Source organism: Schistocerca serialis, chromosome 2 (genome assembly GCF_023864345.2).
Source record: "Schistocerca serialis cubense isolate TAMUIC-IGC-003099 chromosome 2, iqSchSeri2.2, whole genome shotgun sequence".
Lineage (NCBI taxonomy): Eukaryota > Metazoa > Arthropoda > Insecta > Orthoptera > Acrididae > Schistocerca > Schistocerca serialis.
Genome location: NC_064639.1, coordinates 526,565,470 through 526,582,350, shown reverse-complemented (window position 1 = coordinate 526,582,350; position 16,881 = coordinate 526,565,470). Strand labels below are relative to the sequence as shown.

General features: G+C 38.5%; 1 protein-coding gene across 2 annotated transcripts in view; it reads left to right on the top strand.

The window, feature by feature from the left end:
- Positions 1–16,881, top strand: part of LOC126457491 (nucleoprotein TPR) — a 287,885-nt gene that overhangs the window by 222,706 nt on the left and 48,298 nt on the right. For both annotated transcript variants that reach the window (XM_050093792.1, XM_050093791.1), the window contains 2 exons: positions 5,565–5,945; positions 6,762–6,875. In XM_050093792.1, the coding sequence (XP_049949749.1) occupies positions 5,565–5,945; positions 6,762–6,875 (495 nt within the window). The remainder of the gene's footprint in view (positions 1–5,564; positions 5,946–6,761; positions 6,876–16,881) is intronic.

The following is a 16,881-nucleotide window of genomic DNA, read 5'->3' as shown; positions in this document are numbered from 1 at the left end:
TTCAGATCTCTTTGCAGCGTTATGCCTAGATATTTAATTGATACGACGGTGTGAAGTAGCAGACTATTAATGCTGTATTCAAATATTACAGGATTGTTTTTCCTACTGATCGGCATTAACTTACATTTTTCTACCTTTAGAGCAGACTGCTTGCCATTCATCACACCAACTAGAAATTTTGTGTAAGTCACCTTTTATCATCCTACAGTCACTCAATGACTACACTTTCGTGCAACCACAGCATCATCAGCAAACAGTTCCAGATTGCTGCTCACCCTGTCGACCATATCATTTATACAAGGGTTGGAACTTAAATAGTGGCAACTATTTATTCACTACCGATACAAAAGAGTTACGTGCTTGCACCTGTTACTGTCCTTCAAAGTAGTCACCAGCGTTGTGTAGAACCCGTTGACAGCGATGTGGAAGGCATAGTGTATTGTTAGCAGAGTTTGTTCTGTTGATTGTTTGAATAGAGCGGTCTAAAGTTATGGTGATTCTCGTTTATGACTGTGACGGTATTATCCGAACGCATTACTTTCCTCGACGGCAGACCCTCAATGCACAGTGTTAACTGTTCGCTTTTGGAGCATCACCCGCAACCGGCTTTCTGAAAGAAGCAACGACTCTTTCTGCACTACCCACCCATCATTTTGCGTGACAATGCAAGGGCGCATACAACACAAATTGTGGCTGCTTGTTCGGTTGATGGGGCTGGGAAGTACTGTACCATCCACCATACTCCCCGGACTTAAGTCCTTGTGACTTTGATTTGATTCTGAAGATGAAAGAACCACTTCATGGCATTCGCTTCAGAACTGTTCTGGCGATTTGACAGGCAGTAGACCGTTCCATTCACACTATCAACAGAACAGGCTCTGCTAATGGTATACTATGACTTCCACATTGCTGGCAACGGTTTCTACAGAATGGTGGTGACTACTTTGAAGGACGGTAACAGGTGCAAACATGTAACTCTTTTGTATTGGTTGTGAATAATTAGTTGCCACTATTTAAGTTCCAACCCTTGTATATGTAGAAAAAATAGCAGTCCTATCACACTTCCCTGGGGCACTCCAGGAATACTTGCAGCTGAGGACAACATACTGCATTCTGTTACTTAAAAAGTGTTAAGAGGCATTCACATATCTGGATACCTTTTCTGTATGCTTGTACCTTTATCAGGCTATAGCAGGGGCACTGTGTCAAATGCTTTTCGGAAATTTAGTAAAATGGAATCTGCTCCCTCCTCCCTCCTTTTTCTTATTTTTTAATATAAAAAACCCACTATTCTCTCCATAAACATCATACAATTTGTTTGAAAGCTGTGGTGATTCCACCTCTCGAAAGCTGTTCTGGGCATGGTAAGTTTGGGTAATTAAACAGGCAACAAAAGCTTTAGCCATTGTTTCAGCAAATGGGTCCATCAAATGCATCATAAATAAATAACTGCAGTGATCATATGTGCCCTTCCCTCCCCTCCCCTCCACACACACACACACACACACACACACACACACACACACACACACACTTATCATCCTGACTGAGGAATAGGAGTGGTTTGGCTTTTGTGACTCTATTGATAACTGGCTTATGCACATGCTTATATTATTTATGTAGTTAGGTAGTGTCTGGTGTCCAGTTAGATGTATCTGAAGTAGAAGTGAGAAAATCTGTCAAATACTTGTAATTTAATAAATCTTTTGTAAGGTGATAACATTTTTATCTCACCTACCTTTATATCTTGGTATTTTGGTAGTAGCTGATTATTGTTTGAATATTATACTAATAAATGAGCCGTTCCTCTCAGCATCTCCTTTTTCTCCTAACATAGACGGAACACTTGATGTACAAAAATACTTAGTTAAAGAAATTATCTTCATGGTTCTAAGCTTATAAAACTCGGTGCAGTAATGACATAAAGGGTGTCTTTGAGAGTTTTTTATGCTACTGCAGACTTCACTACACACTAAGATGATGTACCTACTCTGTTACAAACATTGCCTGTGGCAAATGGAAACTGAAAGTAGTGCCAACTGTGAAGCTTTATGTGCCGTTGGTGTTTGGTTGAATTTTATGCAAAATAGTGCATGATCCCTAGCCATCCTACTACAGTAGAATTACTCAGTGCCCAAATTAATCAGAGCACAGCCAGATTTCTCTCTTCTGCTGTAGTTTAGCAAGTAATGACTGTATGGAGCTTCCAAGCATGTGGGTTGTACCTACACTCATTCTAAAACAGTACTTCAACAAAAGCCAAGGCACATATTTGGTAGCATTGAAATGGGACAGCAGCTTAATCACGATATATAGTCACCTTCAATGTGTCACACACTTTACTTCAAAACCCAGATGGATAATAGTGTATCTAGTAAAAGATGTTTGAATAGTCACTTTGCTAATGATTACAGAAAAACTCAAGGTGTTGAGAGAAGCACTGTGATCTAAGGAACATTTTGTAGTTCTAGCTAGAACCATTAATGCATGTAGAAGGCACTCTGGATAAATTTTCCTCTTAGTAGTCCCTTGTGGAGATCTGAATGGGGGACTAATCTGGAATCTTTTGCTGATATAGAGATCATCATGACATTTTTTTCCAATTACAGATCATATGACCTGTAGATACAGGTTTCCGTTGCCTTATGCATCCTCATGCCTTTCATCATTGCTGATTATTCCACTTTATTGGACAGTTTTCCCACTCCGAAAGCATGACAATGTCTAAACTTCTATCTGCTCCTCCTCGCTTTTTGACAAGATGAGTGGAACAATGAGTGTGACTCTTGTTACTGGAAGTATTCTGCCACCATAGGTGATGATCTTTATTGAGAATGTAAGTGGTGGCTGGGACTGAATACCGGATCTAGTACGTTTTGATTGGTAGTCAGACTCTGCCCCTAGTCTATTATGATCCGAGAAGCACTACAAACAGAATCATTACATAAATCCATATAGAATTATCAACACTTTATTGAGTCACTTCCAGTTTATCTAGCTACAAGTCTTCGTTCTGCCATTTATTACCAAGTGAGGTGGTACTGTGTTGACACTATGGAGACCAAGCCAGAGCATAGCTTGAGCCACATAGTTTTGCTAACAAAAAACACACCTGAGTGTAACTCAGGCTGTGAGTTTTGATGCGCGAGCCCTATCGCTCAAAAATTGGACTCATTTAGTATGAAAACAATGTAAGGACATCTTGTCATCTGTCTCTTGACAGGTGCTGTCTTCTGTTGTCAATTTCTAGAATTATTTCAAAAGAAACATTAACAAACATAACAGCTGCTGTTGTGAACGACTGAGCCAGTGTGATTGAATTGATGTAATATCGTGAAAGTATCTGTTAGGGTTCGCAATTTACTGTATTTCTGCCACAAATTCATCATGTTTGTTGAGTGAGCAAGAAATTTTGGAAATTCAAGAGGAAGAAATTGCTTAATAACCCACCTCACACTTTACCTTCCTTTCCTCCTTCCCATTTTTTTATAATTATCATTTCTGTCAACATTACTTTAAAATTTAAACATTGAAAACTCCAGGTAGGATTATAAACAATGTTGGAAAATATATTTGCTGCTTAGCATAAGGATAACATGCTAAGTTGCAGACAGGCACAATTATAAGGCACTTACACATAAGCTTTCAGTGACAGCCTTTGTCAGAAAAAGAGAAACACACGCCATTCATTCAAGCAAGTGAGCACACCTCTCGCACACCTGACTGCTGGCTCCACTCAGCTTGGACCAGAATCACATAGTAACATGTATGGTTCCTCTGCAGTGTAAATAGTATAAATTTCTAACTCAGTGCAACCAAAAAAGATACAGCCATTTATGTTACATATTTTTATGCATGCAAAGTCACTTACGAACACTGATTGGGTACTTCCCGTTGATCTAGAATGAAATATGGCAAGAAGCAAGGCTCCACAATACAAGTAAAGGAAGATATCTGAAAACTGTTAATTTTTAATTGTATCACACACAAAAAATTGTCATTTGTTATCCGTCTGTCTGTCTGTTCTAAAATTAAAACATTCTGGAAAATCTTGGAATTCCCAGGGATGGTACCTTAACAGATTAGTGTCAGGGGATTATAGATTCTCGTAGTGAATGAACTGTCTGTATACATAAACTGTTACGGAACCCTCAGTGAGCGAGTCCTACTCGCATCTGATCAACTTTTTAGTATGTATCATTCACGAAGTTATATCACTTACAATGTGCCAGTAACACTTTAAATGATGGCATAAATGGGTGGTCTTCTTCGCCCAATTTTCCTCTAAGTAGCCCATCTTCAAGGTGTTAAGGCACTGAATTTGTGAAGCAGGGCAGCTAGAATCTGCAGGCAAACATTTTGATGTAGACTTTTTTTGTGATTTCACTGTATCACTTTGGGCAGATGCTGTGTAATTGTTCTGTAAAAAAAGACCAGTATCAGTGTGGTTTCCCATTTTTGTCCATGTGAAGCTTCTATTCAGTTGTAATGATATCACACTCAAAATTTCCTCATGCGAGATCATTATAAGTAAAATTTTAACAGTTTCTGTATTTACATTCGTTACCCATAGTTGCACTCAGAAACAAAAATGTGTACTTCAAAGATGAAGCATTTTCAGTTCACTTTAAGTGCTTAACATGAAGAAAGACATGGTCTGAGTCACTTGGTATGTTTTAAGAGAATAACTGCTTCTGAACTTCGTTAAAGGTCATTGTTGGATCCATACATCTAATTGCTCTGAAGCTCAGCTTGCTAGCAGAGTGACAACTGAAATAAACTGAATCTTTGCTCTGCTGATAAGGTACGCTTCACAGTAATTAGATTTGTGTATCTGAAGATGAGCTGCAACAAAGGTTGAAACAGGTTAACTTAATAAAAAATATCTTCCATTAATGTAATTACTAATATCATGGTCCTTAAGACCTCATATCTTCAATTACTAAAGTGGTGTGCACATAAGAAATTAGGTGGTGGGGCGATATACAACAGCAAGGAGCACATTACCATATGATGCTCCACCTAGCAGTGTCATTTTGCTGTGTTTGCAGTGTGCTGTTAGGGACGTGTGCAGAATATTTAATGTTGATTTTCGTATTATTTTAGATGTGGTGATGAAGTGTAGTGGTCATTATGGGTGGCATGAAGCAAAAAGGCAAGTGTTAATTAACAAATTTAACCAATGACAGCAATAGTTTCCTGTACATTTTTGTAGAGAAAGTCGGAAGCACAGATAGTGGCCCATTGAGGTTCTTTCCCCACATTGGCGATTCGCGAGGAATGTAATGGCTGGAGTGCGGGACAGACACAGAGCGCACACTGGTGGTGCTGCAAAGTATTGTCCATCCCTCTCTGTGCAGAACACATGCACATGGCTTCTTGTTTGCACACCATTATAAATTCTTAACATTAATGGATGTCACATTATTTTGTCTATGTACAAGTTGCTTATTGAAGCTAATTTTCATTAAACTTTTAATTATTATGTATGATTTTGTATTCAAATATTTAGTGCAATTTTTTATTCATTGCAAAAGTGTAACAGTGTGTGTTTGGTGCTGCAGAGGATGGTAGTGAAGTTCCGAACCAGTCAGGCAGCAGTGACAGTAGAGGTGGTGTGGCAGCAGCAGATAGTAATGACACTTCTGGTGCTGGTGCTGACTCAGACATGAGGCAGCCTGCTGAAGCTACGAGCTCAGGTAGTAGCAGTGGTGCTGGTGGAGGCCGACCTGGGGTGCCACCTCTCCCTCGGGGTCAGCTGCCACTGCTTGGGTTTGAGGAAGTGGGAGATGATAGCATTGTCCCATCAACACCCACACTCTTTGTACCTCGACGGTCTGATGGTTTCAGTGAAGCTGTTAGTTCTCCCCAAGTGCCACAGCAGCAACGGTTCACATTCTCAGAAACTCATCCTCCTTCTACAAGTGCTTCACGTCCGAGTATGCGTATGTATTTTGACTTTAACTCAAAGGATAGCTTTACTCATAACAATAGAAAATAAATAAAGCTAAGAATATTTTATTTGTCCCTGAGTTTTAAGTAAATAGTTGTGTTATTAGTTTTTCTGTTTTTTATTTGCAAATATAAGTATCGCTGCCATGCTCCAAGAGAGTAAAGTTTGATGGCTTGGTTCTTGAAACAGGAAAATACTGCCATTGTTTAACTGAAAACCTAATCCAAAAACCTTTTGCCATGTGACAGGCAGATGTATAAATAAAAGATTATTTAATACTGCACTTACAAGAACTTCCATTTTTGATGTTTCATGTATTGAATCATTAGTGGCATCCTAAGACAGTCTTCCTGCTCAAGTAATTCTCCATTTATTTGTGTTTCAACTATGTGCCTAAGGATTTCGGAGTCCATTAGAGTGTAGAGAATCTCCAAACTTGGTTGAACTGCAATGTAGATATACACATGTAGCTGTGTACTGATAGAAGTGTAAATTGTTGTTCTGCGTGTTTCGTCATATATCTAATTGTATCATTGAGTAAGTGTTGTTGGTGAGTACTACTGAACGTTTCATAGTTTTGGAACCTTCTTGTTGGACTGAAGCCATATAAATATTTTGTTGTAAAGGGTTGAGTAAATGTGTTTGCTTTTGCCTCTGACCGGTAGAGGTATGAATTCTATTCTTTAAGGGAACCTCAAAATTTGTAGTAATAATCCACGGACCATAAAAATGTAGTTTGTACATATTAGACACACTGAGTTGTCAAGATGAATGTGTGTTGTGCAGCTTTAGCTTTCTCTGTCTTCAGCAACTGGGCAGGTGGCTTCAGAGGGCATAGATGAAACCCGGATGGACATGACCCAACTTGATGAAGGCACTGGTCGCAGCGTTCCTACGACGCCACTCCAGGTGTCTCCACAAGGTTGGTTGCTTTTTATTTGTCAGCTTCGTATTTGTTTTTGTTGTGTATATGAAGTGACTTGTCATACTTATGACATCAGTGTACCATTGTAGCCTAAGAACATAAACAAAAATAATGCTGAACGTCCCCAAGGTAGTTAGGGGTATGGTTCCTGGCAAGTTAGTGAAGTTGTTACTGCATTTAAAAAGAATATGGTACTTTCCTGCAATGAGTGTCATTAATGTAGAAATACTGCAGTGGAAATGTCCCTCCCCACCCCCCTCAGACACTTTTTCCTGCCCCCCCCCCCTCTAACCCTCCCCAGGATTAATAATTCATTATGTGAACTGACTTGGAATCTTCTAAACATGCTACTACTTAGAACAAAATTCAGTGCACTAAAGAAACAAAGTGGCTATGAGAGTAGCAGAGTGTGTGTGACCTGCACAAATGCATTGTTTAGAACAGAAAAACTCCTTCACAGACATGATTAAAACTTAGATACCGATTTCAGAGAGGGGAGAATATTAATCTCATTAATTACAGAAAATAGCATTCCCTGATACACTTACACATGGAATAACTTATCTGAAACCTAAAGATCAAGCAGACACAGCAAACCCAGCTAAATATTGCCCCATAACATGCCTACCAACAATATACAAAATATTAACTTCAGTCATTACACAGAAATTAATGACACATACAACACAGAACAAAATTATAAATGAAGAACAAAAACGCTGTTGCAAAGGAGCACGAGGATGTAAAGAACAACTGATAATAGATGCAGAGGTGACATATCAAGCTAAAACTGAACAAAGGTCGCTACACTATGCATACATTGATTACCAAAAATCTTTTGATAGTGTACCCCACTCATAGTTACTACAAATATTGAAAATATACAAAGTAGATCCTAAATTGATACAGTTCCTAAACATAGTAATGAAAAATTGGAAAACCACACTTAATATCCAAACAAATTCAAATAATATCATATCACAGCCAATACAGATTAAGTGTGGAATATACCAAGGAGACTCATTAAGTCCTTTCTGGTTCTGCCTTGCTCTGAACCCACTATCCAACATGCTAAATAATACAAATTACGGATACAATATTACTGGAACATACCCACACAAAATCACACATCTGCTATACATGGATGATCTAAAACTACTGGCAGCAACAAATCAACAACTTAACCAATTACTAAAGATAACAGAAGTATTCAGCAATGATATAAATATGGCTTTTAGAACAGACAAATGTAAGAAAAATAGCATAGTCAAGGGAAAACACACTAAACAAGAAGATTACATATTGGATAACCACAGCGACTGCATAGAAGCGATGGAAAAAACAGATGCCTATTAATATCTAGGATACAGAAAAAAAATAGGAATAGATAATACAAATATTAAAGAAGAACTAAAAGAAAAATATAGACGAAGATTAACAAAAATACTGAAAACAAAATTGACAGCAAGAAATAAGACAAAAGCTATAAATACTTATGCTATACCAATATTGACCTACTCATTTGGAGTAGTGAAATGGAGTAACACAGACCTAGAAGCACTCAATACACTTACACGATCACAATGCCACAAATATAGAATACATCACATACATTCAGCAACTGAAAGATTCACATTAAGCAGAAAGGAAGGAGGAAGGGGATTTATCGTCATAAAAAACCTACATTATGGACAGGTAGACAATTTAAGAAAATTCTTTATAGAACGAGCAGAAACTAGCAAAATACACAAAGCAATCACTCATATAAATACATCGGCTACACCACTGCAATTTCATAACCACTTCTACAACCCTTCAGATCACATAACATCAACAGATACGAAGAAAGTAAATTGAAAAAAGAAAACACTACATGGCAAGCACCCGTATCATCTAACACAGCCACACATCGATCAAGACGCATCCAACACATGGCTAAGAAAAGGTAATATATACAGTGAGACGAAGGATTCATGATTGCAATACAGGATCAAACAATAAACACCCGATATTACAGCAAGCATATTATTAAAGATCCCAATACCACAAAAGATAAATGCAGACTTTGCAAACAACAAATAGAAACAGTAGATCACATCACAAGCGGATGTACAATACTAGCAAATACAGAATACCCCAGAAGACATGACAATGTAGCAAAAATAATACATCAACAGCTTGCCTACAACATAAACTTATAAAACAACATGTTCCCACATACAAGTATGCACCACAAAATGTACTGGAGAACGATGAATACAAATTATACTGGAACAGAACCATTATAACAGATAAAACACCACCACATAACAAACCTGACATCATACTCACCAATAAAAAGAAGAAATTAACACAACTAATCGAAATATCCATACCCAATACAACAAATATACAAAAGAAAACAGGAGAAAAAAATCGAAAAATACATTCAACTGGCTGAGGAAGTCAAGGACATGTGGCATCAGGATAAAGTTGACATTATACCAATTATACTATCAACTACAGGAGTCATACCACACAATATCCACCAGTACATCAATGCAATACAGCTACATCCAAACTTATATATACAACTACAGAAATCTGTAATTATTGACACTTGTTCAATTACCCGAAAGTTCCTAAATGCAATGTAACATATACCATACAGTTAAAAGGAAGTCACACTTGATCAAGGTCCGCGTCACCTTCCATTTTTAACCAGACATAACGTCTGAGACAAGAAAGAAATAATAATAAACTGCAGGAGGGTCCATCGATACGTCCCATAACTACAGTGGAACTTCAATTTTACATTCTCCGTTTTTTATCCCTTGTGGAAAACCCGTAAAATCAATGCTAAAAGTTTCACGTTTCTTCCTAGTAAGGTTTACCTTGACTCTTAAGTTTTTACTTGATGTCTCCCTTGACTTTGTCCCGTTTTCTTCCTATTGACATTTGATTTGACTGAACGAGTTGTAATTGGCACAAAAGACAGATGGTTGGCACTGCGGGTGGTGGCAGAGTTAAGGGAATATTTATGGCCATTGTGGAGAGGGGAGATGTGAGAGAGGAAATGCTGACATAATCCACAGTTGGTGTTGCCAACATAACTTGTGACATTTAGCTTCACCACACAGTTATGATGCAACTACTGCTAGGTTGCAGTGGTAATGGAAAAACAAGACAGTTGATGCAAAGTGTTCCAGACCGAGTCAATACGTGATGAAGGGGCCCAGCCGCCACTTTTTCTTAAGCCTCTTATAACACAGGCTCATCTTTTTGCATGTATTTCCAGTGTATTGTATTCAGCAACAATATCAATTGTCAACCTTTTAAATCCAAACACTGAGCCTCGAAGAATATGCTCGGTCATAATCGAGGAAATGTCATGCCTTTCTGGCTTATGAACGCCTATGGGCTGGCGATTTGTTAAGTCATCCAATAGCCAGTGCAGCTACCACACAACACTAACACATGTAAAATGAACTCACCTAATGGATGTGTGAAGAGGGGGAGGGTCCCTTCACTGACAGGAGTGCAGATACAGGTGAAAGCATTTTGTGAAGAGCTGAAAATATACTTTTTATGCAGATGATGTGCTGTGACAGGTGCCACACGGAAATAGAACAAGGGTTTTGTGATGGAACATTTTAAAGACTTTCATGTTCAAAACTGACATAATACAGTTGCAACAACTGCATACACTACTCACGTATATACTTTGCGTCGTACACATGGCACACTGTAGATCGTAAAAATGGCAGCAGTGATAGAGGACATGGAGTGAAACTGTAGCATCTGAACTTTCTTTCAATTTTGCATTGTACACAGTGTACAGAAATTAACTGAGCTGACTTCTAAATAAGCTTGTAACGTCAATTGGGGAAGTAAACTAATTTCTTTCGCATCTCTGTTTCTCTCATCAAGGCTAACATAACACTTTAACAGTGGTGAGCATATGAAGTGTGGCTCATAAAAAAAAGGGGGGGATCGAACAATAACAGCAATGGTGACAAATTATGTTATTAAGCAGATGTCTGCATTTATGCTTATGGTTTAACTGCTTTGGTGCTGTGATGCTTTTGGTTTAATTCAACACATTCATCAGTTTTTGCAATTTTCTGGGTGAGAATAAACAATGCTCTTTCAAAAACACGTTTTGAACATCTAATTTGTGGTCGTATCATGTCTGAAAACAGCTCGATTACCTTGTACCAAGATGACATTTCAATTTTTTGGTGGGTTTGTACTTGCTATTGCACATCTGTGATTTTTTTTTAAGAACTTATTAATTCCTTACCACAAATTAATGTATAAAGATTGTATTTTAGATTTAATTTCCTTCACTCAAACAGATTTTATACAAAGTATTGGAGAGGATTGCGACTTTTAATCATACATACCAATTACGTGCACTTTTGCTCATATTTTGGGGGCTTTGAACATTTTCCTTGATCCTGCATTTTCTCAATTTTGCGTTTTTAAGTCTGGACCACATGAAAATGTATAATAGGGGTTTTACTGTAGTCTCATTTACAAAAGGTAATAATGTTCTCATAGAAAGTTGGCTGTAGTCAGCAGTGAAATTTTAATTCTGATTGGAAAGTGTGTCTTGAAATAGGCTGGATGTTTGTGGTGGATGTGTGTTTCTGACTGTAATTATACTACGTAAACATATGATGAAATTTGTAAAAATTCTGAATGCTGAATAATTTGGGTAAAGGTTGGTGCTAAAGTTGGATAAAACATGACAGATCTGATGTTTTTATAGAAATTTTCATGTGGTGATACATGCAATTCGAGAGAGAGAGAGAGAGAGAGAGAGAGAGAGAGAGGAGGGGGAGAGAGAGAGAGAGAGAGAGAGAGAGAGAGAGAGAGAGAGAGTATTCAAAAACTTGTTCCTCTTCAAGCAGCAGTCTGTTGTAAGTTGCTGAAGGATTGAAGCATTCAAAGTGCTGGAAAAGTGCCCAGGTCATTCCCATTTTCATGCAGGTCATTCCCATTTTCATGAAGAGTCGACCATTGTGCGCAACTATGGACCTTGGTTCAGTTTAGTCTGATGTATAATTTCTGAGTACAATTAATGCTTCCAGTCACGCCTTTCTCGTCTGTAGAACTTGTGAAACCATTTAATTACGTTTGTCCCCGAGACCCGGAAGACAGTAGCTACCAGTGCCCAGGTTGATGCTGTGTTGTGTTCCTCTCCTCCCAGAAGGCATTCAGTACAGTTCCACACTCCTGCCTAGTAACAAAAAATGAGTGTACGGAATTGACTGAAGGTTTCCTAGCAGATAGAACACAGAGTATTATTCTCAATGGACGGACATTTTCAGATATAAATTTAGCTTTAAGTGTGTACCAAGGGACTGTTAGGGAACCATTATGCTGCATAATGTAGGTGAACGACCTAATGTAAAACACTGGAAAGTATATGAGGCAGTTTGAGATTGATGCTTTAATATGTAAAGAAATCCCAAGATTCTAAAATTGTAGCAAAACATGAGATGACCTGTGGAGGATCGATGCTTGGCGCAGGTATTAGCAGATGACCCTCAACATAAACAAATGTAATTGTTTGCTTACACAGCACCTGAACAATCACAATAAACAGGGACATCTATAAAATATCATGGAATATATTCAGATTGAAAGGACAACATAAAACCAGTCTTAGGTGAAGAAGATGGATCTTTTACAAAACGGAACTCCCTAGCTGATGTGCGTCCATGCTAGTAGCCAAGTTCTTAAACAGAGACAGTGACTGTTTATCATTGTTAGCTGTAGCCTTACTGAAACCCTCATATAAAATCGAAGATCAGCAGAGATGTTGCAGGTAGCTTAACTTTTTCCCAGTAGCTTCAGCCTAACACCCCGGCTGCATCCATCAGCAACTATTTCTCAAATGTAACTCGCACTGTCTACTGCTTTCTCTAGCGCCTTCCCTCTGCATTAGAGGTAGTCAATCTTTTTATACCTGTCGTTCACTTTTGTATCTGTGTTTGTAGTAAAATGTTGTAACTGCCCACCAATTCTACAATAACAGTAATTTATAAACCATGGACATAAATTTAATTTATAAACCAGTGTTACAGCAAGTTAAAACGGACAGTAATAATTATTTACCCAGACTTTTATGCTGAACTTTCGCTAAGGTGGCAGAATATATCACTCTTTTTACTTATACTTTGCTTACATAGTAGCATGATGATTGATGAAATTGTATTTAGGCAATTAAATAATTAACACTTTGAATGCCATGCCTGTAATATTACATTGCCTTCAATGTTGGAATTAATACCATGCCCATAATATTTTGGGCAAAGAATATCTGTAAGGACTGCCACACCCATATAATTACGAGCAGCTCTCCCATAGATGTGCCTGAACTACTACATGCACGTTTTACTTTCTTCACCATATCTAATTTCTAAAAGAAGTTCTTGGTAAGTTGTTTTAGTCTTCAGTATTTGTGGTAATAAGATTTTTTACTCATTTGCACACATTCACCTTCAAAATATCTTGAAATTGAAACTTCTTGGCAAATAATTGTGTGCCAAACCAAGACTTGAACTTGGGACCTTTGCCTTTTGTGGGCAAGTGCTTTACCGACTGAGTTATGCAAGCGCGACTTAAAACTTGTTCTCTCAGCCTTACCTCCACCAGTACCTCTTCGTCTACTGTCCAGACTTCACCGAAGTTCTGCTGCAAAACTTGTGGGACTAGTACTCCTGGAAGAAAGAATATTGTGGAGACATGGATTAGCTACAGCCTGGGGAGTGTTTCCAGAATGAATTTTCTTATTAGCACACATTCAGCTGTTAAGTGAAAAATTCATTCTATTATCAGACTGTTTTTCCATGTCCAATTTAAGCTCATTGAGGCAGCTGCTAAATCCGACTCTATCCTCTGTAGTTATGGTATTTTATATATATGATATTTCAGGAAAGTAATAAAATTCTCTCTTCAATAGGTTTTTAGTGTCGCTACTCACTCTTTCAGTAAAAGTAATAAATCTTGCACTAAAGTAAGAAGAGGTAGTGACAAAACTGCCGTGAAGTAATGCATTAGCAGCTGTAGGCTGGTAGAATAATGTACACATAAGGGGCCCAGGGGGGGTGAGGCTAGCTGCACTAAGTGATAAATAGCACTGCCCAATGGTAATGATCGTAGTGGGTGAGTCAATGTCACCACACCACGGCAATCATTATAGGCGACGTGACTAGGTGCCACCTTTTGAAATTATTGTAATCGATCTGTTTCTTTATATTTTAAAATTCCGATAAAAATATTTATCATGTTTAATGAATTGTCCTACCAGATTTCAGAAATATTTTAATTTTTTTTAGCTAAACTTAACTCAAAAATTTAAGTCTTGTTAGTAGACGTCATTTTTCCCGATGATTGTTGTATTCAGTGTTTTCAGGTTCGGGACCATACTTACACATAAGTACCTCTTTAAAAGTATGTTGTGAGTAAAAGTCAACAAAATTAATGACATTTTCTTTTAAAACTTGTTTTTGTGGTGGGTATAATACAGGGTGTCCCACTCAAACCTCCCTGATTTCAAATACCCTGGAGAGAAAAACCACATTAGACACGACAATGAAAAATGCACCACATTGTAGAGTATCTCAAAGAATTTATATTCCCGCGTTAGAAGTGCCAAGTATCGTCGCCTAAGTGCAACCTGGTCGCATGAAGTGAAAATGGTGACTCCACACAGCACACGCAAGCAGTAGTGTGGTTTGCAGAAACAAAGTCACCGATTACTGTGCAAAGAAATTATCGTCATGTGTGTGAATGTGATCCAACTGATGTGAAAAGAATTAAGTAATGACATAGGAAGTTTCTGGCAACAGGAAGTGTTTTTCATAACATTCTGGTGTTCCACATTATGGAGTTTCAGAAGAGACGGAGGAGGACATCAGACAGACGTTTCTCAGAAGCCCACATAAGTCAATTTGTCGAGCATCTAGGTAACTTGATATAACTCGATCAACATTGCATCGTGCAGTTCACCAGAATCCTCGTATGTGTGCGTACGAAGTGCAAATTCTGCAACGTCTGATGCCGAATGACAAACCACGCAGGCAACAATTTGCTGTGGATATGCGGCAGGGTATTGATATGGATGCCAGCTTCCAGGAAAGATGTTTATTCTCAGATGAGGCAACCTTTCATCTATCAGGAAGGGTTAATAGGCTTAATGTTCGGATTTGGAGTTCACAAAATCCGCACGTTGTGATTGAACATGTTCGTGATAGCCCTAAACTAAATGTCTGGTGTGGGCTAATGCACGACAGGACCGTTCTTCTTTGCGGAACAAACAGTGATTGGGTCAGTGTAATTGGACAGATTGGAGCAGTTTGTGTACCCTCAGATACAAGAATAGCAACCCAACATCATTTTTCAACAAGATGGAGCTCTGCCGCATTGGTCTACGGTTGTTTGCAAGTTCCTGGATAAGGACCCATTGCCTGGCCACCACTTTCACCCGACATTACTACACTTAATTTCTTCATGTGGGGATTCTTGAAGAGCCGCGTGTATGCGACCAAAGTGGACGATATTCCTATGTTGCGACATCGTATCACTAATGTGATTGCAACAATAACAGAAGAAAGAAATTGAATATAGACTCAATATTCTTGTGCTAAAAATGGTTCACATGTAGAGTGGTGTTGATGATAAATAAATAAATTCGTTGAGATGCTCTACAATGTGGTGCATTTTTCACTGTTGTATCTACTGCGGCCTCCCCCCCCCCTTCCCCCTCCGTGGGTGTTTGAAATCAAGGTGGTTTGAATGGGACACCCTGTACATTGGTAGTACACATTACTGTAAGTGCCTTGACATAACTAAGAGTGTGCTGAACACTATTTTTAGTTTCTCGACCCTGCTTGCACGTCAGTACCTCATCGTTAAACAGTATGTTGTTAATACATGTCAGCAAATAACAACGTCCACCATTTCTTACAATTTTTTAAAAGAAGAATGGGCATAAAGTAATGTCCCCCACCGCCGCACTTAATAATACGCATTACGGAAAATGCATTCGTATTGCTAGGGTTAAAAACTTTAATAGATATTGGAATGGAACTTTACCAAATAATTAGTATATTGTGAACACTGTATGAAAAAAATTTAAAAACTGTGGAATATGTAGGGAAGTGACTATTCAAAATAAAATGTTGTTCTGTATATGCGCTATGTTATCATGCATGCAAAATTTTTTTTTTTTTTGTAGCTTTAATATTGGATGAGATAATGACACCTACGTATGCCAAAAACATTGATTACAGGAAATTGAAACTAAAGATTTGCATGTCATTTTATTCTTGATGATAACATGTCAAAACTTTCCATCCCAATAGTATTGTTGGTCTGAGTGTCCTTTTCATCTTATTTAGTTTTCTGCTTTTTCTTTGTTATTCTGGCCTCCTCTGAAGGTGAAAAAACTGCTGAAACATGACAAATACACATTGCCTGCGCAGAGATGTCAGTCGAGGTGGAAGTACAGAGGCAAAGAGTTGTTGAATGACAGGTGATGTACGAGGGGCGGCAACTTGAAATTAGTGGAGGTTGAGGCCTGGTGGGTAACGGGAAGAGAGAATATATTGAAGGGCAAGTTCCCATCTCTGGAGTTCTGATAGGTTGGTGTCAGTGGAAAGTATCCAGATAATCGGGACGGTGTAACACTGTGCCAAGGTGTGCTGGCCGTGCACCAATGCATGTTTAGCCACAGGGTGATCCTCAATACCAACAAACACTGTCTGCCTGTGTCCGTTCATGTGAATGGACAGTTTGTTGCTGGTCATTCCCACATAGAAGGCTTCACAGTGTAGACATGTCAGTTGGTAAATCACGTGGGTGCTTTCACACGTGGCTCTGCCTTCGATTGTGTACATCTTCCGGGTTACAGGACTGGAGTATTTGGTGGTGGGAGGGTGCATGGGACAAGTTTTACACCGGGGACAGTTACAAGGGTAGGAGCCAGAGGGTAGGGAAGGTGGTTTGGGGA